Source organism: Podarcis vaucheri (assembly GCF_965113315.1).
Source record: "Podarcis vaucheri genome assembly, chromosome: 3".
Classification (NCBI taxonomy): Eukaryota; Metazoa; Chordata; class Lepidosauria; order Squamata; family Lacertidae; genus Podarcis; species Podarcis vaucheri.
Genome location: NC_138761.1, coordinates 50541373 through 50567939, shown reverse-complemented (window position 1 = coordinate 50567939; position 26567 = coordinate 50541373). Strand labels below are relative to the sequence as shown.

The 26567-nt window shown below is 41.6% G+C and overlaps 2 protein-coding genes across 6 annotated transcripts in view; one reads left to right on the top strand and one right to left on the bottom strand.

Moving 5' to 3' along the window:
• Positions 1-19: 19 nt before the first annotated feature.
• Positions 20-11191, top strand: FSAF1 (40S small subunit processome assembly factor 1). 2 transcript variants are annotated; one of them, XM_082217117.1, is made up of 7 exons: positions 20-252; positions 1623-1981; positions 6435-6491; positions 7280-7375; positions 8576-8662; positions 8939-8991; positions 10875-11191. In XM_082217117.1, exons 1-7 carry the CDS (start codon positions 132-134, stop codon positions 11002-11004), a joined length of 903 nt encoding a protein of 300 aa, XP_082073243.1. In that variant the 5' UTR covers positions 20-131; the 3' UTR covers positions 11005-11191. The 2 variants fall into 2 exon arrangements, with proteins under 2 accessions (XP_082073243.1, XP_082073244.1); XM_082217118.1 differs by having other exon boundaries at positions 21-252; positions 10878-11191.
• A 7487-nt stretch (positions 11192-18678) lies between these two features.
• Positions 18679-26567, bottom strand: part of TRIM67 (tripartite motif containing 67) — a 43327-nt gene continuing 35438 nt past the window's right edge. For all 4 annotated transcript variants that reach the window (XM_082217089.1, XM_082217091.1, XM_082217090.1 and 1 more), the window contains exon 10: positions 18679-24581. In XM_082217089.1, the coding sequence (XP_082073215.1) occupies positions 24516-24581 (66 nt within the window). In that variant the 3' untranslated portion in view covers positions 18679-24515. The remainder of the gene's footprint in view (positions 24582-26567) is intronic.

Below are 26567 nucleotides of genomic sequence, written 5' to 3'. Positions count from 1 at the left end.
GGGATGGGCGGAAGTGCTCTGTGGGCGCCGCCATCTTGCAGGGGTGGTGGCCGAGCGAGGACAAACCTCCTCCTACGGCGCGTTGCGGATGGACTAAGTGAGGCGGCGAGGAGGAGGAGGAGGACTCGAGCATGGCGGCGACCCCGGCGGCTGGGTGCGAGCTGAAGCCGGGGGAGGACGACAGGGAGGAGAAGGGCTCCGCCTCGGCCAGCTGCCTGCTCGACGCCGTCTTGAGCTCCCTGTACGACTTCGGTGCGTGAATGGCCGCGTGCGGGGAGTGGGCGCTCGGCCAGTTGCTACAGGCTCACCTGCCCTCCTCACCCACCCACCCACCCCCGGAAACCTCTTGCAAGCGTCTCTCTCTGACTCTGGCTGCTCTCGTTTCTTCGGCACATGCTGCTTTCAGACGTTACAAAATCCCCGTGCAGCGCTTCCCGGCCCACATGCACACCATGCCTTTGGAGCAGCGGTCCTGGCTTCCCACCCGCAAGGATTTGGGGAGCTGTGGTTTTCAGGGTGCTGAGAGTTGTTAGGACTCCCCTTCACTCAGAACTCCCTAGGAAGACGAGGGACTGACTGTTAAACTACTCTGAGAATTGTAGCTCTGGGGCTTCCTGACCATTCTCAGCACCCTTCACAAACTACAGCTCCCAGGATTGGTGAGGGGGAGCCATGACTTGAAAGTGGTCTCATGCATGGTGCTTTAAGCATATGGTATAATTGTGGACCCAGTGTCTAGGGAATCACGTGTGGTACTTGGCTGGGGCGTGTTCAGTTTTGCCATCCCTGCTATTAGGCAGATTCATGGAGGATTAGCTTTTAATCTCCACTGTGAAAGGCAGTATGCTTCTAAGCAGGAGTTGTTTTGATCCGGTCCTGCTGTGTGCTTCCCATGAGAATCTGGTTGGCCACTGTGAGAACAGGATACTGGACTATTGGCCAGATCCAGCAGAGTCATTCTTATGCTCTTACTTTGGTTTTACTTCTGGAAAACAGATGAGTCTTCTTCAGCACTTTTGCAAAGGCATGTTGCTTCAATGGAACATTAGAACTTCTTTTAGAAAGCAGGCAGCTTATGATACGGCTCAAACTAATTGGTTGCTATTAGAATTGTTAAAACAATAAAGTAGTAAAGCAGATATTAGTTTAGCAAAGATGCTTGCAACTCCAAATCCAGCAGGCCAGAGTGGATCAAAACTGGTGCAGGAAAGTAATCAAAATTGCCACCTCAGGAACCTCTCTGAGGCTTTTTAGTTCAGTGTCGCAATGTCAGAACACAGGATGGTGGTTAAGGTTTCTCTTCCTTAACCACAATCTATATTCATTGTATGTCCTATGGTTACAGGTCACTCCCTGATTTTATAGGTTCCAAAATAAATGGTCTTTTCATATTTTCCTCCAGGGCCCCATCCACTTATAGATTCCCTGCACTTAAAACTAAAACATTTTTTTTTAATTAAAGCGGGAGAGATTTTGTGTGTGTTTCCTACATGGTTTGTGGATGTGATCTCTCTAAATAATAAACATTCATTTTATATTTAAAAAATGATGTGGTATCCAAAATCATTCGAATGCCTTTGTTCCAATCCCTCTGCTAACCGTTGTTCACTTTTAAACCACAGGTGAATCATTACCGGATGGGGGTGGAAAGAAAAAGAGCAAAAAGAGAAATTCAAATGAGAAGTTAACATTGGCGGTCAGCAAAACTCAAGTGGAAAATAAAAGCATGATTCCTGAATCTGGTGCAGTACCTCTTGGTAAGAAGAATAGTGCTTCCAGTTTCTTTGAGAGTCTGAAAGATGAACTGGCTTATGACTGTATTCATCAGAAAAGCACTATCCCCAAATCCAGTTCCCCTGATGCTGATACATTTAAATCTGCTCGGTTGAGAAACACAACAGAGATTGAAGTTGTGACATTTCATGGTCGACGTAGAAAGAAGAAAGCTAAACTTGAAATTGCTGAAGATGGTGGTTCTAAGGTAAAGTTAACCAGATTTCAGATCAGACCAGCTACAGGTTCTCACTCCAGGTGACTAAATGAGTGGCTGTTTACAAACCTATTTCCGTCTACAGAACTCTAAACAAGTTGTCCTAAGCATGTTCACTTAGTAAATAACTAGTAAATAACTGGAATAACTGGAAACATTTGGACAAACATATCTCAGCTTAAACCTTTTTGCCCATGCATACAGTTCCATTGTTTCTCGTTCATACAATTAGTCAAACCAAGAAGCCTCTAATTAACCACATTGTTCTGTTTTGTCTGAACCAGGGAGCTGTGTTTTGCAGCTTTGGAACAATCAAATATATTAAGACAACTGTAAACCATAGTTTTATCATCTGGCTTGTTCCGAAGCCAATACAGTAACTATTGGTTCCCTGAGAACCTTTGGTTAATCAGACACCTCCTGGTTTGACTGCTTACACTGCGAAAGGAGGGGCAAAGCAGCTGTATGAGCAGGCACAAGTCTCTTTGAAAAGGAGCAAGGCCACTGTGTTTAGTGGGACACATTTCATAATAAATGGGCTCAGGATTGCAGCCAAACAGAACTGAAAGTACTCTAGCATAAGCTGTAGATAAGACTGTAAATCTACATGGTTTGCTTTTATGTGTATATTTTGGAATTGTGACAAAATTTAAAACCTCAAGGATACTTGTTTTATAGAATAAAGGCAAAATAACATGTATAAGTACTGACAGAACTCATGTATGTTTTATTAGTATATTTGTAAAATAAAATCCTGTGGATAAATAAGATAGTGGAATCGGTTATGAATCTCTTTATGGCCTCTGAAATGAAATTCTGCTCCTAATCTTATTTCTTTAGAAGGATGGCTTTTAAAAGTATGAAATCTGGGTTAAAAAACTCAGTTGCTTGGTATAACAGTAGCCTTTATATAATGTTCTGGAATTATATGTTTAATGGCAATATAAGACACTCCCCAGGTCTTTTCTTTTCTTTTTAAGAGGATAATAACAATTTACTATTTATATGCTGCCCATCTGACTGGGTTCCTCCAACCACTCTGGGCAGCTTCCAACAAATTGAAACGCAATACGACATCAAACAGGGTTGCCTTCAGATGTCTTCTAAAAGTCAGATAGTTTATTTCCTTGCTACAGTGGAATTTTTAGGTTTATATCAGCTGTAAAGATTTTGGGGTTTTTTTTGCTGAGTCAGGATTTTGGTTTATCTACTTCTGTGTCAATTCTTCATGCAATACAGTACTATCTTATTTTACAGTGTTACCCACTTGAGTGTGTGACTTCTGTGGTCCTGTGCTAGATTCTGACCCATTTTTAGCAATGTTTGCATTAGACATTCCACTCCACTCCACTTCTTTCTTGTATCTCATGCTGCTGGTACAGTAGCCTCCTATTAGGAAACTGGCTTCTGATTGGTGGTTCAGCAAGATGTCATGATGGGTGCTGGATTGCCAAACACAAGCATTGTGTAGTAATTAAGTCTAAGCTGCATGGTTTCATTCCCAGAATTTTATTATCAGTTTTGGGGTGTATAGACATGTTCTATAGACAAGTGCTTAGGGCTCTTGCAGTACTGGTTTACGTCATGTGAATGTTGCAAGGAGCTTTGTAAAAGATAGAATGAGCATTGTAATTAAAGTAGAACAACAGTTGAACTCCTGAAAGCATCTTTGTGCATGATGACTATTGTCTTCTAAAAAGAAAAAGAATTGTGCCAGTTTTGACACTGCAGAATCTCTTTACATGTTTGAAAATTAATAGAGTATATATTTGGTAATGTCTCTATCTGTGAACCATGTATCCATGTATCCTGACCCACGTCATTGCTAACAGGGCATATTGATGAGAGAGCCCAGTGATGCTTTCATTATATTCATTTATTGTCTGTCTACTTCCTAAGGCTATGAGAAGGTAGCATGTTTTATTTAATATCATAAAAGCCTTGAAAGATATATTACCTTTATTCCCATTTTACAAATGACCTACTGAGGCCATGAGATCATGACTTGCCAGCAGTCTAAGGCACGGCAGATATTTAAATTAGACTCTAGGCCAAAATGCTGTATTGTATTGATCTGGTGCATAGATAAACAAGCTATCATTCAAGTTATCATTACATGGCTGTCGTTCAAGTTGTAACTTCACTTCTCTGTCTTTGGGCAAACAGACCAAAACTTAAGCATTCATGCACCTCCCACAAGCACATATAATCTCTAAACTAGACTGAATTCATAAAAGTGTGTTCATTTGACAGAAGAAATTGATTAGGACTCTGGTTATTGGGTTATGGTTTTTTTAAATTTATCTCTCCCTTAATCTGAACAAATTCTAGGTTCAAAAATGTGATGGGAAATTGCAGCAAGAATCCTTATTTTTGTAATTATTTATTTTTGCAATTTATTAAAAATAGATTTTACACAGTAAATACTACCCTCAAATTCCAAACAAAGTGAATGAAATGTTTACCAATATCCCACCAGAATGCCTCTTAATTGCTTTCTAGCAGCTGTAAACCTGGGCTCAGGTAGACATCCGCTGGAAATATATTACATAAAATTGATTCATCCCCTGCTGATCTTGCAGCGAAGGTACTCTAACCAAAACAAATGAAGCAATGTGTTCTCTGACGTAAAAAAATATAGGGCTGCAGCACTTTGCAGTGGTTCAAGTCCTATTTGATGAGCAAAGGTCTTTTAACAAGAGTTGCCATTATGTCTGGCCACCTCCTGATGTGAGGGTGCAGGTTATTTGAAAACATTTGCAGATGCAGTTGAGATCTTAGCAACCCCAACAACCAGGCTTTTATGTTTTGTCGAAAATAATAGCTATGGTGTGTGTGGGGGGAGATCTCAGGGCAGGTTTTGACTGGGGGGGAAATGCTTAAACAGTTCAAGTTTGTAAACTGTTTTGTAACCACTGGTGCTGTTTGTGGAGACATTGAGGGAAGTGAGTTAACTGGCTATTATGAGAATAGGCAGAACACCTTCTGCTCTTCTTTCTTACATGAAACGGACAGAACAGGTTCTGGGCTACATATCTGTAGACATAACAACAGCATTTTTGAATATACGGGCAGAAGGTTTTCCTGAAATCATGTGGCACTGGCTGAGACATGGAATTGCAGAAGACTATTACAAAGGTGCTATGTGATCTTTTCAATCCTTTCGGGGATGGGTGTGTGTGTTTGGCCTATCTTGTTGATAAGGTTAAATACTTCCACCCACAACGAACAGAGACTAGATTTCCTCCAGTGTAAGGCATACAAACAGAACATCCTGGGAGGGCAAACATTTTGCTGTTTGTATCCCGGAAAATGAGACCCACAGAGTAGGAAATGGTGATGGTGGCTCTGAATTACACAGTCCTTTAGTTTTAACAACATGCCAAATGGTATTTAACTTAAATTGGAAGTGGAAACTTTTGATCTCAGAGGAACCAGGAAGCGAGATGTTCCATTGTTTTATGTCCAAACCAGGCAAATATCTGTGTTCCTTTCCTGCTTTGTTATACATCTTAGTTAACAACCATGCCCTCCGTGGCACTGTTCTACTTTTTGATAAGGGGTGATAAAAGGTCTGAATACAATTCTTGCATTACAGAGAACTTGAGATTCTCTTTAGGCACTGACATGATTAATATAGAATGGTTGGCATCTCAATTGAGCCTTGTACAATGTCTTTGATGACTAAACATTGTGTGGTAATAGTGGTGTTGTTCTTCCACCCTCAATATACACTTCATGTTTTACTTTCATGTATGTTCTCCTTTTAGTTGTTTTCCTTTATTCTCACTGTACTGTTCAAACTGAATTTCTGTTAGCATGTTAACCTTTTTGGCCCTCATCTTAAAAATGCCATATGCAAAATATGTAAGCTTTTGTAGGCGTGATCAAGGGATAGTTAGAGTACAATGGGCAGAGAGGCACTTTTCAGAGTCTTCATGTTTCAGTATACTAAGTTAACTTTTTAAAATCTCACTTGTTTGTCAAGGTTACAGATATCAAACAAAGGACGTAATTCAAGCAAATTTTAAGTGACATTTTGTGTTAAACTGTATATATTCCGTGAAGTAAAAGTTAAAGATTTTCTTTTGTTGGAGCTGTGCCAGCAGCATGCAAAACAATGTGCTGGAAATGCATATGCTATTTTAGATCTGCAGCACAATCCTACATGCCTTCTCAAAAGTAAGTCCCACTGAGCTCAACTCAGTTTAGTTCCAAGAAATTATCTGTAGGATTAAAGACTTAATATGTTTGCTTAAATAAAGAATCAGTTGTTCTCTTTTAGTAAGAGCTGTATTATAGCTCTTAATCAAAAGCTGTCCAAAATAAAAGTTTCCGCTTTTATGCCATAACCCTGGAATCATGTGACTGCAACCACTGCCATAATCTAGTTGTGTGGCAAACTGCGCTTTGTTTCAAAATGCTGTTTTGTATTTTTTAATAGGCAGAATTGACTGTTCAAGAAAACCATGCCGCTGACCAAGAATTTAACTTGGAAAAAGTAAGTCTTTATTGTTTTTCTGTTTCAATGCATGCAGATGGCTGATGTCTCAAAGAGACTGCAGATAAATCTGTAGTGGGTATTGAATTATGAAATGCTTTATCCCTAAATGATTGCTCTACCAGTGTTCAACATGCACAGTATTTTGATGGTTGCTAGAAAAAGGTGGTTGTATACCTGTAGGGATCCTGGGTTGTCAGAATGCCATAGTGACAGTCTCTAAGTCAAAAAGAAAATCTATTGAACCTCCAAAATGAAACAGGGCACACATAAATGGGAGTTCCTTCTACAGGTATTAAGGTTCCCTGTGTTGCCCAAACTAATCTTGCAATTTTCTTTTAGGATTCTAGGGGATTTGTGTGGGATTTGGGAAGGGCATGCACAGAACTCTGAAAAAGAAAATCCATGAAAATGTGCTCTGGGAGTAGGGGAGACAGAATTAGGCTGAGCTATGTTCAGTAGGCCCATTCCCAAATAAGTGGGCATAGATTTGCAGCCAAATGCAATTTATTTGATACTGGTAGCAAGTTGTCTTCCATCTTTGGTTATATTTGAGATCAAGCAATGTTTGTGAAGACAAATTGCTCTTGCAAACCCCAGAGGGAGAAATGCCCATAGAAGTGGATGGTGGATAATTCCATCAAATGCCTCATTCTCCTCATACTGTATTTTGGTTTTGCCACATGTTGGTATCCTACACTGTTCCTTTGAAAACACGATTGCTTCATTCTAATCATGCGCTTTTAGTTCTTTTGAAGATGCTGTTAACCATTTTTGTAATGTGCTAGGCCCGTTTGGAAGTGCACCGGTTTGGAATCACCGGATTTGAGAAAAAAGAGCAGCGAGTTATGGAACAAGAACGTGCAATCATGTTGGGAGCAAAGGTATTGTGTCTCCTTCTCTCCTGAGCTATAAAAAGAGGACATAATTCTTCCCACCACAAGGCTCTGGATAGAACTTGGCATGGCAGTTGCACACCCAAGAGATCACTGCCAAACAGCTGGAAGGTAGTAGCATTAGGGATTTTCCAGAAAAGGCAAGAGCAGGAGAGTGAGTATTGAACTTTTCCTCTGCCTGCCACTACCATCAGCCCTTACCTGGCACCCCTGCTCCAGTTTTCCTTCCAGTCACTGAGCCTGCAGGCAAGGGGGAAATGGTAGGGTTCTCTGTCTTCTGTTTTTCTGCTGGAAACCACTCCTCACATCACCACTACTGCTGTTAGGCAAGAAGGTAAAGGTAAAGGGACCCCTGACCATTAGGTCCAGTTGTGGCTGACTCTGGGGTTATGGCGCTCATCTCGCTTTACTGGTCATGTGGCCAGCTTCCGGGTCATGTGGCCAGCATGACTAAGCCGCTTCTGGCGAACCAGAGCAGCGCACAGAAACACTGTTTACCTTCCCGCCGGAGCGGTACCTATTTATCTACTTGCACTTCTTGCTTTCAAACTGCTAGGTTGGCAGGAGCTGGGACTGAACAACAGGAGCTCGCCCTGTTGCGGGGATTCGAACCGCCAACCTTCTGATCAGCAAGCCCTAGGCTCTGTGGTTTAACCCACAGCGCCACCCGTGTCTTTTGTTAGGAAAGAACTCTAGAATAAAAACTTATTCTGGTATTGCAAGCTCAACACACCCAGAGCTGAGTTTGAACCAGGGGTTGTAAAGGGTTGAACTCTAGAATCAGTTTTAAAAAGAGTTCAAACTCAGCTCTGGTTGTGTTGAGCTTTCAATACCAGCAATGCATTTGCTTCTAACTGGGAAAATAGTGGGTGGGGGTTCTTGGTTGCATTTCTGGCAAAACAGTCCCCAGTTCATTTTTTAAAACGTTTCAGTGATATGAGTCAGAAGGCTGGAAACCAAGCCAATCCACACATCCCAGAAAGTCATACCTGTGTTAGTCAAGGGGGCCTGTTTTAATGGCATCCCCAAAGTTAAATAATCAAATTCAGATGTTTTAATATTTAAAGAAGCCAAGAATCCTCCTTTGGAGAAGGTTGCACCGTCTGTTAAGTTTCTGCTTCAGACTGCCTTTACCTTTTGTATTTATTTGCATGTTGGTGAAATGAGTCATTTTTGAAATTGTTGCAGCCTCCTAAAAAGCAGTATTTGAACTACAAGATTCTGCAGCAGAAAATCAAAGAAATGAAAGCAGCAAAGAAGGAAGAAAACATGACGGTTTGTGTCAAATGTTTCCTATGAAAACAAAATGCAAAGTCCAGCAGCCACTTGCTGGATAAAAGTTCAGGTTTCCGCAAGGATGAACACTGGAAAATCTAGTGTGGGGGTTTCTGATGAAGCCACACCAGTGCCCACAGTTGGATAATAACTATGTCATGTGCCTGGCATAGTGGCTGTTCTAATCAACACTCGTTGCATTTGGGAGCCATGTTTGATTGACTCCAGAGACTACTGGCTAGCTGCTAATGTATACTTACTGCTTTTCATTAACAGGAAAATAAACCTAATTCTCTCAAGAGGCAGAAGAAAAAAGGGCCCGAAGAAAGGTGAGACAGTATTTACGGAACTACATCAATGAGTAGTAAAAGAAACTGGATCTGTTTTCAGCTTTGCTAATGAAGACACAGTAACCGAATGTCAGGCTAGGAACCATAAAAATGCTCAAGGCGTGTGCAAGGGCCTAGGCTTTCCCTGGGGGAATGACTTCTTTTGCACATAATGCTAATTCGTAACTAACTGCAAAGGAAATGCACCTTGGTGAATCTTGGATTCACATATATCCCTGCCCCCCTTCTGCTCTTCCCCCTGTAGCCGCAAGGACATAAGAAGGATCTGCTTTTAAATTAACCAGTGTTCTTCATTATGTCTGAAGTTGAGGGAACTCTGGTTTGTTCAAATCGAGGATGGAGGACCTTTTCGAGCCAAAGGGTTGCATACCCTTCTGGGTAGCTTGCTGGGGACAACATATCAGTGGCGAATGGGCCCAGAAGTAAAAGTGGATGAAACAAAGAGTGTCAATTCACCTTTGTACACTAGAGTAATTTCTATATGCACTCAACTCATCCCTCTCTGTCCTCAATCCAGGGAGGCAAGGGGCATTGCCCAGGTTCAAGGAAACGTTCTAAGCAGGCAAAAATACTCAAGGAGGGTGTTTAGGGACAAGCGGGAGTGTGGCTGGGGAGGGAACATGACCTGAGGAGAGTCCTGAGGGCCATACAGACAGGCTTCAAGGGCCACATTCAGCCCCTGGCTCAAGGCTCCCAAACACTGGTTTAAATGAAAATTGGTTCTATCAGGCCAAGATCAAACCATTGTTTATAGAATCATAGAATCATAGAGTTGGAAGAGACCACAAGGGCCATCGAGTCCAACCCCCTGCCAAGCAGGAAACACCATCAGAGCACTCCTGCTCTGACAATATGGTTGTCAAGCCTCTGCTTAAAGACCTCCAAAGTAGGAGACTCCACCACACTCCTTGGCAGCAAATTCCACTGTCGAACAGCTCTTACTGTCAGGAAGTTCTTCCTAATGTTTAGGTGGAATCTTCTTTCTTGTAGTTTGGATCCATTGCTCCGTGTCCGCTTCTCTGGAGCAGCAGAAAACAACCTTTCTCCCTCCTCTATATGACAGCCTTTTATATATTTGAACATGGCTATCATATCACCCCTTAACCTCCTCTTCTCCAGGCTAAACATGCCCAGCTCCCTTAACCGTTCCTCATAAGGCATCGTTTCCAGGCCTTTGACCATTTTGGTTGCCCTCCTCTGGACACGTTCCAGTTTGTCAGTGTCCTTCTTGAATTGTGGTGCCCAGAACTGGGCATGATCCTTGCTAGTAAGCCACACTTTAAACTAACCAGCATTTTCCAAGTCTGCACATAACAGGAAACTCTAGTTAGATAACAAGTGGATATTTCCACTGTCCTCCGCATGTCAACTCTAGGAGAGGAGGAGCATGTGAGCCTGGTGCTCTTTGCTTCTTATGCACCACGCCCTGAACTATGGATTAATATTGTATGCAAAATGGGTCATTGACTATTTCTTAGAACTGCAGCCTTCTATGCCATTTCACAATCTGCTTTTAGTCCTTTTAGTTTCAAAAGTGAATTTCCATGTTACATAGAGAGCTGTAACATGGGACACGTAGAACTAATTACAGGAATCTTTGGATCCTGAACTAAATTTTTTCCTTTAAGAATAGAAGAATACAAAACAGGTTTTGTTTGGTTTTGAACACACTACTGTGATCTCCTCAGTATAAAACTCTGATAGTGTGTTTTCTGCCAATCTTTTCGCATCCTAAACAGGTAGTAACTTTAGCTACATTGTTGTATTTGGATTTAAAGCATACCTATCTTAAAACATTTCTTGTGAAACCTAAAAATGGTTAGCATTTTCGTTAGCATCTGATGATACTTTTCTTTTAAAAGCAGAAAATCGAAAAAGAAGAAAAAGCAGAGTATGTTACCAACGGGGCAGGTTGGAACTTTTAAAAACGGCACTCTCATACTTCGAAGTTCTGACATAAAGAAAATAAAGTCTTCTAAAGTCATTAAGTAACATCACTGCATCATGTTCAGATGGAAAATGAAATGGATAAACTTTGTAGCAAAATAAACTTTTTTAAAAAAAAAACTTTTCTTTAATCTTTCTATGATCTCTTATTGCTTACCACTCTGATGTCGCATTGAAGAAGGGTAGTTTAAAATCTTTGTAATAAATAAATAAAAATGTTCTTATTCTGAAATTTTGATAAACAAATCTGATAAATTTTGATTGGCGTCCCAGTGAACTTGAAAAAAACAACAGCACCATTGTCTACTGTTTTGCAATATTAAAATGGAAAGGATACATTGCTGTAAGGATTGTTAAGGAAATTGTTATACAGTTTAACAAACTAATTTAGAAATCTGTAATTAAGAAGAGGGTAAATTTTACAGCCTAACTGCCAATAACTCGGAGCTATGCCGTCCTCTATATTTGTGTATTGGGTAGCAGAAAGAAATGCATCCACAATGAATGTCCTGTGTTGTCCAGAGTTAATCTCTCACTGCAGTAGATGTTGATGCTCCTCTGGAATATCAGAGGAGTTGTGTGAACATGTTGTATGAACGTTTTTTGCACCTCTTTCATAGGAGGTTAGAAATTAAGGGTGCTAGCAAGCTGTGCCTGTGACCACTCCACTTCCTGGTATTGGCGTACAAAGACCGGGCACCAGTGTAATCTTTCTTCTGAATAGTAAAGGATGTTGAGTCCCTGCAGAAAAGATTCCAATCTGAATCTTTTCAAGGATTTCTGGATCAGTATCTGAAGTGTTAGCCAGTGCTGCTATTGTCTCTCACAATGGCAAAGTCGCAACCAAAATGTGGCATTCTCCTTGTGGGCCAAGTTCCATGCTGGGCTTCAGTGAACACAATTTCACAGCTTGAATAGCTGTCTGTGTTTAACTCATAAAGAGCCTGTGATTTCAGACTCGCCTGTAATTCGATGAGCCCGTTTAAGGGAGCTCGTCTGCTTCTTAAACCTACATAATTATTTGCATTTCTTGCCTCCCTAAGCCAGTCAGAAACACTTCGCCTACAATTATGCTTTACTTTCCAAGTCAAGATCAACAGCAACCAACAATAAAACCACAACCTTTCTCCAGTTGTCTGCAAAGCAGCTGTTTTCAGTGGAACTCTGCCAGGTTCCAACATTTCCTCTCTTCCCCGGTTGTCCTGTTTCAGACTTTCCCCTCAAGTATGCCTCATCTTTTTCCTATGGAGGAGAAAAGTGGTAGTGGGGAGCTATGAACAATGGGCCTGACTCCTTTAAAAAGCAAATCAAGAAAGCCAGTGGATTCACTAGCAGAAACTGACAATAACAGGTATAGAAAGAAGCCAGTCTGAGGGCCAAACTAGAAGGGACCTGCATAGTTTGCCACTGAACGTGTTCTTTGCTTAATAAATAGCCGAAAAGAACATAAGGTAAGGTAAAGGTAAAGGCCCCTGGACGGTTAAGTCCAGTCAAACGCGACTATGGGGTTGCAATGCTCATCTCGCTTTCTGGCCAAGGGAGCCGGCGTTTGTCCACAGACAGCTTTCTGGGTCATGCGGCCAGCATGACTAAACTGCTTATGGCACAACGGAATACAGTGACAGAAACCAGAGCGAACGGAAACGCTGTTTACCTTCCTGCCACAATGGTAACTATTTACTTGCACTGGTGTGCTTTCAAACTGCTAGGTTGGCAGGAGCTGAGACAGAGCAACAGGAGCTCACTTGGTTGCGGGGATTCGAACCACCGACCTTCTAATCAGCATGCCCAAGGGGCTCAGTGGTTTAGACAGGCCATTGGCCCATTGAGTGCAGCATCCTTTTCTCATAGTGGCCAACCAAATGCTTGTGAAAAAATAGAGCAAACTGGGACTATGGCCTGAGGAGGGGCTCACACTTGCAAAGGAAGGAAACTGAGGAAGTTATTGAAACTTAATGCCCAGCCAATACAAATTCTGTGCTAAGAAAAATCCTCTTGTTTACCTGGATGGGGTGATGTAGAAACGTCTGGCTTTCTGTTTCGTTCAACAGAGGTAAGAGTCGCTCAGCCCAATTTCCCCCCCTGGTCCCATCCACTTCTGGCATCTGGAAGGTTGTCCATGAGGGAATGTGGCACTCAGTCTTGCAAGAGGTTCCCACCCTTGCTGTATATCCTGCTTTCAGCTTCCCTTTAAGAAAAGCTGGGATACAAATGAGGTCAAGTTTCCAATATCAGAGCTGTTGTTTTTATTAGCTTTTTTTTAAGAGTTTCAGCAAGTGAGGGCAATGTGACAATTTTATTGGGTACTCTTAACAGGCAGCTGCTCACCAGGGTTTCAGACAGGTCTCTCCCAACCCTACCTGGGAATAGAACCGGGGACCTTCTGCTGCACCACCAAACTACAACCCTTCATCAATGACAGTGCTTTGTTGCTAACTAAACCTTGCTGGGAGATTACATGGATGCAACTGTATTTTAGCAGAAAATAAAGGAGACGGTGTCAATGGGTTTGTTGGCAGTGTAATAAGAATTTATTTAAAATTTGTAAAACAGCATAAACTCATACTTTATGTTTTCCAAAAGGGGCAAATACACAAAAAGTTTTGACTTTGAGACAATAAGACAAAAATTGTTTTGTTTCCAATTGAAAAAATACAAACTTTGCTACAGGTAGAAAAATTAGAAAAAGTTAAATTTTTCCCCTTACGTGATCTGGTGACATATGTACATTCCACCAGATCTAAGGATATTAACTAGGCTACATGACAGAAACAAAAAGGTCATGATTAGGGAAGAAAACAAGAGTAAATAAATGTATTCTTTACTTAAGCAAACATGAACATAACATGTGACTTTCTTTCCAATTGTTTTTGCCAACATTTAAATTAACGTCTTCCATGCTTTTTTATAACAACTTGAGAAAAAACAGCAGTTCTACCTCATGCATTAATTCTATAACATTTTCATCATACCGTGTCTTCAGGCTGTGCTTCCATTCACTATTTTTTAACAGCTTGGTATTTTTATTGACAGCATTTACCTAACACAGGGTTGTCAACTCCCATGAAACTGAGAAGGGGTTCTGGGTCCTTTAATATTGCATAGCAAAAAATAAATTCTGCTGATTGGCCCTTCCTTGTGAGAGGGAAGCAATGAAAAATATCTGTACCTATTGACTTTTTTCTGTCATGCAGGTATCAGTGGCAAAGAATCGGCTTTGAATGCCAACTCTTGGCAAGCCTTCGGACTGTTTACTATTACTCTCCAAGGAGAAATATCAAGCTGGTATGAGTCTGAGGAGCATGGGTGTTCCCTGCCTTCTTCTGTGAAAGGAAAGTAAGGAGAATGCCAGGCTGCACTTTGTCTTTTGGGAACATGGCATGTTTCTGGGCACCCAATCATCTCCTCTCATTCTTTCCTGTAACAGAGTGGGTGTCACAGGGTGGGGACAGAAAAGCTCGTACCAGTTTGAGGTTTCACTTTGGAAATTCACAAGTAAACAAGCTTATTGTCTTAAGACGATAAGTACTCTCAAAGGACAATGTAAATGTATGGTGATGATTACTGTTGTGCAATTTTAAAAGATTAGTGAAATCTTCCACGTGGGAAGAATTTTTAATCTTTGCACGCTCTTGGCCATTTCTAATAGAATGTTCTGTGTCACATCGATAGACTTTTCACAACAATGGTGTTTAAAAGCCTTTCCGCATGACAATAACACAGGTACATGAAGTTCCTGTGCAAAGACTTTCTGGAAGTGATCATGTGATTGGTTTCAAGGTCACTGATCTGTTTATAACAGCTATTACAACACCTCTCAATTTGAAATTAAATGTTGCATCCAGTGAACTCACACTTCTGACATGTTTATTACAGTCTCTTTGCCTGCACTCACAGAAGAGCATGGAAGTCATCATACATAAGAGTTTAAGGACAGTGGAAGAGCCCTGCTACAACAGGCCAAAAGCTCATCTATCCCTCCAGCTTGTTCTCACAGTGGCCAGATGCCTGTGGGAAGTTCATAAGCAGGATTTGAGTGCAGCAGCACTATCCCCACATGTGATTCCCAGCAAGTGATATTCAGAGACAGACCACTGATAGCGCTGGAGGTAGAACATAGCCATTTGCATGACAACATTAAAGAGAGTGATAACAAGGCAAAGCCTTGATCATGCCATCAGCGGGATCATGCCATCCTCATTGGTGTTGACATGTAACAGGGCCTTTTCAGTAGTGGTCCCCCATTTGTGGAATGCACTTCCTAGTGTGGTAGGTCTGTCCCCAGCATTATTTCTGGAGGAATTTGAAAACATGCCTGCTTACCCAGGCATTCGGAGGCTGAAGAACACTGTTCCTGGCACTCCTTGTATCACTGGACAAAACAATGTTTTCAATTGTAACCGTTTTTATAATGTTTTAACCGGTGCTATTTTTCTAGAAAAAGAGGTGCCGGAACTCACCATGAATACTTCCCTTGTTCTCTTACAATGGCAATGGTGCCCACCTGAGAGGTTCCGGAACTGAGTTTCGGTGAATTCTGGCCCAAATAAAGCTCTGATTGTAACTGTTCTATAATCCTTTCTTTAAGGAAAAGTATGGCTGTGTTTGTTATTCTGGGCTCTTTTGGGAGCCAGGGCAAGATCTAAATTAAATAAATAAAGCTAGTGCCACATTTAAAATCTGTTGCCACTTGCTATATGCAAAATAAGATTCTCTCCCCAACCCCGCAGGGCAGGGCAGATTTTCAAGTACCGTATTTTTTGCTTTATAAGACTCACTTTCCCCCTCCTAAAAAGTAAGGGGAAATGTGTGTGCATCTTATGGAGTGAATGCAGGCTGCACAGCTATCACAGAAGCCAGAACAACAAGAGGGATTGCTGCTTTCACTGCGCAGCGATCCGTCTTGCTGTCTTGCTTCTGAGATTCAGAATCTCTCTCCCCCCCCCCCCCGTTTTCCTCCTCCAAAAACTAGATGCGTCTTGTGGTCTGGTGCATCTTATAGAGCGAAAAATACGGTACTCACAATTTCCCACAACAGGGAATATGTGCTGCGAGCATAGGTGTCATGGTCTATGGGGTTTTCCCCCCAAAAGGAGTCCAGTACTGTATATGGAATGGAAGCTGGCCCATAGTCCTTAGATTACTACACCACAGTCTGGCTGAGAGTGTTCATTCAAGTGATACCCATGCAGATGGAGACCAACAAAAGTACCTTCTTTGGATCTCTATGCAGCAGTTGCCACATGGATGGCTTGCCTTGTGCAGAGAGCCTCTCTGCCAGAGTACTTAGCGTGCTGGAATGAACAATTTGAGCCAGACATGTAGATTGATGGGTCTGATCATGTTGGGGTTTTTTCTCATCAAATTGCCACTCTCTTTCCTGACAAGGGTGTGTGAAAGGAACTACTGCGGGTGGGTGGGGTTGTTGCTTTTAGAGAAATCTCCTGAATGCAGTAGATTTATCCAGCCCTAGGTTACAAACCCACTGAAATAATTAAATTAGACTGTGTGAGGATGTAGATATCATGGTGTATGTGGAATTCTAGAGAAGCCTGGCTATGCGTATTTCATTTTAAATCAATTTGTGCTTGGTTTTGCTGCCCTGTTTGATTCTGAAATAAATATTGTCAATAAAAATAGGTAACTGCTCATTAAAAAAGAAAGAAAGAAAGAGGTTAAACATTAGCAATAACAAGCCACCTCCACTAAATTCTTGTATTGATTTGGTTTGGTAATTTAAACTGTGGAAGGACTCACCGAGGTTATGACGTGACTTTATGACTACACTCTACTGCACTTCCTACAATTAATGTTTCAATTTTTCTATTCAAGGATGCTGTAAAGGTAGGTCAAAACCCAGGGTTAGACTTTACAGAACTGTACCATAACTCTGCCTTATCATCCTTGCATGCAAGCTGTGGGTAGGGAAAAAAATACAGAAGAATCCAACTGAGATTTCTTGTGCATTTCTGCCCGGTGCGTCTTGAAGTCTAAGGGCCAGGCTAGAGCTGACATTCATTGTGTGAATGTAATTACCGGTAATATTTGTGTCTGCTATGTAAATAGCAGCTGCAGGGAAGCCTGAGCAGCTTCAGTATTGCAGGAGTTGGGAAGGGAGAGTTCATCAAACATTGTCTTTCCAAAGCTGCCGCTTGCGTTTCAAGGGAAGCTTCCATGTACACCAATGAAGGGCTCAACTAAGATGCAAACAGCAGTTTCTATGTCTGTCTGTATGTATGTGGAAGGACCATATACATACCATATACATTCTCCCGAGCTCACATGAACTCAAGGTCACACAGGCTTCCCAGCCCTCCCTGGGCTGCTAGTTGCACAACAAACAACGTACACACTGATTACATTCATGCAATATATAGTGTGGTCCCCAGTTTCAATCTCCCCTGAAACACACCCATAACCTAAGAATCCCACAAGCCTTCTGGAGGCTCAAGTTTTGTGATTTCAGCCACCTAAAAAGGAGTTTGGGTGGGTGGGTGGGTGTGAAACAGGCTTCCATGCACATGTGACTCAGTCTGGAACACCTACCTCATATATTATGCTCTGAGTGTGGTGGAGGAGCGAGACATATTTCAGTTCCTCCTCCACCGCACAGAGGGGATTGCCGATCTGGTAGATGTATGGATCAGGCTCGAGCTGCAGGCAAAGCAGAGCTGGGGTTGTGTACATCTAGAATATGGATTGCACCGGATAGCAAACTGCAGTGCCATGCACTGTGGTGGGTGGCGGAGCCATAATCTCTTAAAACTTATTGTCCATATTAAAAGAGGAGGATAAAAGTCAAAACAACACACTTTGTCTTTCTCTAAAACACCTAAAAAAACTTGGAAACCAAGTGCGTCCCCCCCCCTTTTCGTTTTGCGGAACAAGTCTTTAAAAAAATCTACAGCACTACAATGGAATGTGACCACGAATCAATAACTGACTACGCCGGTACATTACAATGCATTATATACACTAAGATGGATTGGTATGTATACATAATACATTACATTACATATTAATAATCTCCTCTTAAAACTCTGATATAGCTTATTTCACCTTCCCCCCTCCCCTCAGTCCAATATATTTTGGCTATAATCCAAGGTAAATTAGACACTTTTAAGCCCATGGTGGCTTTAGGTACACTGTCGAACTGTGGCCTTTCTCTTTATGCTTTGTTCTTTCATTAATACAGTCAGGACTCAGGAGGGACATGCTTTCTGGCCTGCCTTCTAAATCTGAAAAAATCCAATTTGCAAGTCGGACCTGAATAGGTCAACTCAGGCGGTAACTCTACCCTCTTACCTGGAAGAAGCCCCACTGAACTCAATGGAACTTACTTCTGAGTAAACACCACTGTCCTTTCTGCAGTACATGGGAAGCTGCCTTAAACTGAGTCCATTCTCCAGCTCAGTATTGTCTACACCAGTGTTTCCCAACCTTGGGCCTCCAGCTGTTTTTGAACTACAATTCCCATCATCCCTGACCACTGGTCTTGCTAGCTAGGGATGATGGGAGTTGTAGTCCAAAAACAGCTGGAGGCCCAAGGTTGGGAAACACTGGTCTACACCAAGTGACAGTGACTTTCCAGGGGAGGTGGGGAATCATCCCCAGCCCAACCTGGAGATGCCAGAATTTGAATCTGGGACCTTCTGCATGCAGAGCAGATGCTCTACCACTGAGCTATGTCCCTTCAGACAAAGATTTCTTTTTCCTAACGAGAAAACAGTTTCCCGCATGGCGGGGAGATGGAATGAATGACGTATAGAATGAAATCAGCAAAAGTAGGGTTTTCTATTTTAAAAATCTGTCAGTAGGAAGGAAACCATTGAGCAACTGCATATCATTTTTTCTTCTAATTAACTGCAGCAGTATAAAATGGGGCCGTTTTGTCAGGGAAAGTTATGAAGGCGGAAGAATGACAATGGATATCTCTCTACACTGCACAGTAAGTAAAAGGCTTTTCATCATTCCTGAAACATCTCTCTCTCTTCCTCCTCACCCCCACAATTGATAAAGACAACTGAGTAATGTGGATTCATCAGTTGAGGTCTTCAAAGGGGATGGAGGAAAATTTGGGGGGCCACTCCTTCAAAGATTCAAAGTTATTACATAAAAAGAAACAGCTAGAGAAGCGGGAAGCTAATGGTGGGTCCGCAATGTCATAAAGCAGGGTTGCTAATTTTTGGGAAAAAATACTGTAGCCAGTAGCAAAAGCTTTGTAGCAGTTGTCTGAAATAATTATATGAATAAAAGTCAGCAACAGCATTTTCCTTTAGTGTAAATGCACAAATTGCGTAGTCCATGCTTGCATACTAATAATCAGATAGCTGAGCTGGGTTATTAGTGTATGTTTTCCTGCAGGGACCCTCTGTTGCCATTCATTCTAGCTTATATGATTTATCATTGCCTTTTTTCATCCTCCTGTTGTTCTTGTTCCCACAGCTGCATAGCTGGGAACTGAGGGAAGCCCAATTGTGCAAGCAGAATTGCACGTGGCTTCCGCTGACAGTGCTTATTAGGTGAATCCAGCCTAACATATTTTTAACAGCTCTTTTTAGTACTTCCTATGTTACATGCTTTTTGTATGCACCAGAGAAATTTAAAGTGTACACCTAAAAATGCAAAAGCTGCAAACTCATTCCTATGAAATGGCCCTTAGTTTTGATAAAAGGGAGGTGAAGATTCTGTCTAGTTTATTCTTCCCTTAGAATCCGAGAAAGAACAGAAATGGAGAGGATTATTCACTTCTCCACAGCAAGGAAGAATCCCCCTTCCAATAGCATGCATTGCCTTCAGTCTTCTAAGCTTGTGGTACACCTTTTTGTTTAGTCACAATCTACAAGAAAAGTCTAGTGCAAGTGCACCACACCAATTTATGGTGCCATATCTATATATACACAGAGAGAAATTATAAAAAAGAACTCTGCAACAGGTGTATAAAAATGATTTCAAATCCCTTTAAAAATTGGATTGCAAGAATTTCAATTGCAAGGGATCATTGAAAGTGAAGATAGAAGTTCAATCTAACACTAACAAGCAGTGCTGCTTTACTGCTAATAAGAAAAGCCCAGTGTTTTCGGTATCAAGGTTGTATAACAAGGAATATATTACTGAAATGTGGCACTAACATTCAACTGTGATTCCGAAATATTTTACTAAATGGGACTAATACCAATGGGATTACTGGGTTTCTTGGGCCTATCTGTTGGCTTTAGGCTGGATCAGAAACAGAATCCTCTTAGTCTTTTGCATCACCTTATTCCCAACGCTCACCTCTGGCCCATAAAGCTGTTGTGATTCACAGGAGCCAAATGGCTGCCCAGCCATTTGGGAATCATGGCCGTATGATGTATTTCCAAAGAAGTACTGTATAATAAGTCATTACAATCTGTACAAGTTCTAAATTCAGACAAGGCTTAGGTCACAGTGAGCAGGGTCCATAAGATGTTAGGTGAGGTAGGCTTGATGCTGAACCCTTTGATAACTTTTAAACAAGAAATTCAATAAATAGAACAGCATTTGTCGCTACTGTCAATATATCACAGTCATATAGAAGTATCTTAAAATTAAAGTATCATAATAAAAAGAGCTACATCTTAACAGAAAGCACCTTTGCTTGCAGGCTTAAGAGGGGAAATTAGACATTTTCACAGGGTTGGTTGGATCCAAATGCTTCCTTCCTCCAATGGAAATAACTTGCTGTAATGGAATGAGTTTCCCCCCCACCAGTGGAAGGAATCTTTCCAGACCATTCTGTCAGAGAAAGGGAACCTTTCTGTCCAACCCACTGGTATTCTTTCCTTGGCAGTCTTAGTGTCTGTTTGCTACTTGCAAGACTGGAGGAAACAGGAAAGAAAAAGTTGGAATTGCATGGAAATGTTTAACTGGCAGTTCCCTCCATTTCTTCACCATGAGATTCCTAATTCTCCCGCTTCTTAATCCTTCCCCAATAACTCTCCACTGTTATAGTACTCTCTGCATACATGCATGGAAAGCTCATTTGAGTTGCGTATGAAGTTCCACATCGAATCACAGAAACTATGATAGGGATGCATTTGGATCAATGCACATGAGATGCTGTTGTGTAGTAGTTCTAGGAATTGTGTGAAGCCCAGTCACTGAATCCTTGCAGCAGTATAAGCATGATAATCGCAAATTCAGTTGATGCATTAAATTCAGTTTCCATGTCAAATGCACACCCCTATGCACCACAGATTTCCATGTAATATACCTGTATGAATAATAAATAATGACTAGAACTCCACATGTACGATGAGTGGAGGATGCCTACCATGATGTTCTGAACAGTAAATGTCTGCATGCAATGGCATGCCTAGTCTCCATGGTTCTGAGGTCCTGATTTTCAGGGCCACATTTGATTTCAGCAGAAGTGTCACAGCAATGTATTTTTACAATGCAATGTATGAGCTAGAATGTCATAGGCAACTCCCATTATCTCTGATGTTCAGAAATGTATGCTGGAGATAATGTGTTTTGCTAATTATTATACCCATGGACTCACATACTGCAGATGCAGATGCTGGGATGACTCCTGGCCCAATTTAACATCTGAACTAGCCAAGGTTTTCTTTAAAAAACAAACAAACAAATAAACCACATGCTACATATCAGTATGTCCCATATCTGAGGTGTTATTCAAGGCAGAAAGCTGGATTTGGAATGTATAAAATTCTTATACAGTCGTACCTTGGAAGTCAAATGGAATCCATTCCAGAAGTCCTTTCGACTTCCAAAACATATGAAAACCAAAGCGCGGCTTCTGGACTTCTCGGAAGCTGTGGAAGCCCTGTCGGACATTCAACTTCCAAAATTAGTTCACAAAGCAGAACAGGTTTGCAACATTGGGCAGCCAAAACATTCGGGAACTGAGCTGTTCGATTTCCAAGGTACAACTGTATTAACTAAGGGCACATAATTATATCAGTGTTATAGCAGATGAGCAGAATGTTCTTGTGATATATCCATTTCTGGTGTCCTTAATTTCAGACTGCCGGTCAGGGACTGGGTGTCTTTCCTGCTTCCCGGCAAAACATATTCCCCATGCATATAAAACTAGCATATCAGGGAGATGGTTTTAGGTAACAGGTGGGGAAGGGGTAGTTCATCATATATTGCTCAACTACATCTCCCATCATCCCTGACCATTGGCGATAGTAGCTAAGGCTAATGGGAGATGGAGTCCAACAGCATTTAGAAAGTTACAGTTTCCCCACTCCTGTTCTATGCTAGAGTTTTACCCGGCTCTTTCTGGGGAAGACCATTTCAGCATTCCTCCCCAACTCCTGCAACAACACCTGCATCACCTGGGACTTCTGTTGGCATGTGTTGCTTTTTAACAGGAGGAGAGCATGTGTATTAGCCTAGATGCACATCTAAATGTACAAACGAGTGATAGCATCATTAGAAAGGTAAATAATTGGTAAAATAATACTCTGAAAGAACATATGGTGAAGTTATGTAAGAACTTGATTGAGCAAGGCCTCATCTTCATCCAGACTAAAGTAATGGCTGCATGATGTTGATAATACTAACCATCTCATCACAGACTAGAACATTTGCTACCCTATGGCAGGATTTGAACAATATTTCCTTGCATCATAGATCATGGTACATGAAACATGGATTTGCTCCTTCCTCCACCTCTTGAAATCTGCCTTCAGTACTTAGTTCCTGGCTTGGTATTTAACCAGAGTCCTCTATTATGTCTGATCAGAGGAACTGTGACTTAGGACTCAGCTACATAAGTAAAAAAAAAAAAAAAAAAGGGAAAAAGGAAAAAAAGCATTATAAATGTGTTATAACACTGAGACACCATATGGTGCTGTAGAGTTCGATTCTTTGACAATGTGATTTCCCATTATGAGCTTTACAACACATTTTCCAGAAACAGTTTTTTGATGTGTCTAGATCCAGCCTTCATCTCATTAACTAACCAGGTTTAGTATCCTAGTTAATTAATTGTGATTAACCCAGATTTCCCTGGTTCAGACGTACAGTAATGGGGAACTCTGGCTTAATGTCAAACCAATAATTAAGTGCTGAAGCTGGCATAAGGAGAGGAGGAGTAAAGAAAGAAGGAGTAGTCCACTTGACCATGGTTTATGAAGCCAAGAAAAATTGTCTGAACCTGGCCACTAGACCTCATACTAAATACATATTTGCATTTAAAGTACATCAGGGATAGGTAACTACTGGGATCACAGAAGCAGGGTGGAGAGATGCATCCTTCCTAAAATCATTCCTTTGAAGCTGCTCTTTGAGCTGGGAGCAACCCACCCATCCTGGCTGCCAATGAATAGCACCACATCAGCTCATTTTATTATTTTTTAAGTGTGCTAAATGCACAGACACAGTTAATGTCACATCTAGTTTGGCCCTAAAAACGAAGTTGTTGCTACGTGCTGAGAGATTGACTCAGCTGGCATCTCAGATAGCCATGAAACAACTTCAAAAAGGGCTTCACTGCAATCTAACAAATACTTGTGGAAGAATATGTATGAGTGATAAGTTAAGCAAAGTCCATTTTGCTAGACTGGAAGAAGGAGGATATGAGTGGTATGTGGTTTAGTGGTTTTGTTAATTAAGTCCTGTTGAATAATAGAATATTGACTAGAAAGGTGGAGTGGGGGACATAGGTAAAAGAAGAGGATCTAAAATCACATAAAGATGTTAAAGATTTATTATTATTTTACTGCTTTGTTGCCCCACATGTTCTTATCTGTGTTTTAATGAGTGAATCTCTTCCAGAGATCTGCTCTGTTTGCAAATCATTTGATTATATTCTCAACCACAAAGTCACAAATCATGAAGTTACATTAGTGCTGCATGAGCTTCAGTCAAGTGCTGCAAGCAGCTACACCAGTGCAGAGGTCTGGTAGCATTATTCTGCAGCAATCAGTTTGAGGCCTGCAGCATATATTGCTTTAAAAATGGTAAGTCCTTGCTCACAGTGGAGTCACTGAGAATTATGCTACTGACCTCAGTGGGATCACAAACAATTTCATTCCTGTTTCATCATGCCCAAATCTGGAGGATGCCTCAGAGGTCACTTAGTCCAAATCCCACCAGTGGGACTGGGTCCTTTATATCCAAACAGTACCTACAGTATTTGGACATTCAGAGACCGGAATGGAAAGCAATAACAACAATGAATTTAATCCCAGTCTAATCAATGGTGATAAAGTACTTTTCACTTTCTCTGGCATGTGCCACTTGAGTGGCTAAAGGAAAAATGGATGAAAAGGAAAATGAGGCATTTTTTGATATTAAAAAAATCCACTTATGTGATTGACTTTAGATGGGCAGACCAATCAGGTTTCACACACTGCTAATGCACAGGAAATTTGGTGATGCAAGCACTCTCAGAAGGCTGTAACATTTTGAAATGCATGTAGACAAAAAACAGCGTTAGGTTACTTAAGTCTAATAACCAATTCTGATTTTGATCTAAATGACGAATGCTCCGTATATATTTATGCCAAAATCTATTTAGAAAGATTATAAAATCCAGCTCAGATTTACGTAAGAGGAGCTCAGTTGCTCGGCAGCTTTGGTGGTCTGACAGTCTGAGGTACCTCGAGTCCTGTGTGCAGAGTCACCTGCGAGGAGAAAAATACGAAAGAAGACTTAGAACTGAAACTTGAAGATGAAGCAGGAAACCGTCAACTATACCATGAGTTTGATAGCATAGGAACTAGTCAATGTGGAAGGGCTTCTCATCAGTTTAAAAAGACAGTTCTGACCACTTGAAGTTGCCCTTTTGACAAATTAGAACTCCCTCCCTCCCCCTCACAAGTAGACAAGGGGAGCCAACATAATGGTTGGACTCCCAAATCCCATCAGCTCCAGACAGCACAGTCGATGGTCAGGGAAGACGGCAGTTGTTAGCCTGTTATATGTGAAGAGCACCACTCTGACTACTGCTGTTCCAGGCAATTGCTAAGTAGAAACATTTTGTGGAATACTTTCACAGCCTTAGTTAGCTATGGAGTCTCCATGCATTGTGTGGAGAAACTCCATAGCCTTGCCAGACTAGAGAAGCTCCTTAGGCTCAGGCCTGAAAATGCTGTGTGGGTCAGAAGTTAGTCTAAAGCAGCCTTTCTCAACGGGTTCCATGGAAACCCAGGGTTCTGTAAGAGGTTGCTAGGAGTTACCTCCTCTCATCTCTTTCCTGACACAACAATGAATGTCATTGGACAACATTGCCACTCCCTCACCCTTTCTGCACATGCATGCTTCTGTTCCCCCATGATTTACCCATGAAAATGGCAGGAAAGATCTGTATGCAGGTATACAGCCCCACATTTCACTTTCAGCACTGAGTTTCACAGAGTTAATGGGGTTGCAAGCATATTTTTTTCTGGAAGCAATTAACGTGGAATTGAGTGCTAAACTCTCACTATATCCCACTAGATTTCTGGAAGAGTCTTTTATATCAGGGGTCGGCAAGGTTTACCTTGCCTGGGCCGGTTCACTCCAGTGGAGATCCCTCTGTGGGCCACTTGTGGCCCATGGGCCTTAGGTTGCTGACTCCTGTTTTATATCATGTGAAAGCTCAAATATAGTGTGGGATTTAGAAGTTAGGGAAGTGTCAGAGAAACAGAATACACTGCTTGTGTGAATGCAGCCCAAATGACTGCCTGCCCTGCCCACACCCAGAATCACCTCAGTTAAGGGGGAATTTATACAGGATATATAAAGAGTGTCTGGTAGACCATTATCTACAGTGGTACCTTGGTTGTCAAACTTAATCCATTCCAGGAGTCTGTTTGACTCCCGGAACTGTTCAAAAACCAAGGCACGGCTTCCAATTTGCTGCAGGAGCTTCCTGCATTCAATCGGAAGCCGTGGAAGCCGCATTGGACATTTGGTTTCCAAGAACGTTTAAAAAACGGAACACTCACTTCTGTGTTTTCGGTGTTTGGGAGCCAAAATGTACACATACCAAGGCATTCGAGAACCAACACACGACTGTGTTTCCTTTAACTAGTTAGATTTTCTTCATCCAAAACTTCTGACTTTCATGCAGTTTGTGCCAGTCCACCAACAAATAATACTGTACTACTTGACTGGGCTATTTGGATAAAGGAAATTGTACCACCCATTCTCTGATTTTGATTCTGGTTACTCCCAGACAACCTGGTTTTTTTTGTTTTATAGCTTTCATCCTGATTTGTTTGCACAAAGTTTGTGGGGAAGTTATATGAAAGGGGCAGGTTTGTTGAAGAAAAGGATCAAATCTGCTTTAATTGTACAACCTACCGTAAGTTTGTCTATTTGCAATTGAATGTGTCAGTAAGCAATTGAATCCCTACAGAAAAATGACCAGAGTTTGAAATGGCTCCAGCTTATACAGAAAGATTGGCAATGTACATGAAATGTACATGGTGTGGAGTGAGAGCAGAACTTGGGAGCCCAGGACTCAAATCTCCACTCAGCCATGAAGCTGACGGGGTGACGGTGGGCCAGTCACCATCTCTTGGCCTAACCCACCTCAAAGAATTGTTATAGGGATAAAATGAGGAGGGGACGAACTATGTATGCTACTAGGAGCTCCTCTGAGGAAAGGTGGGATACCAAAGCAA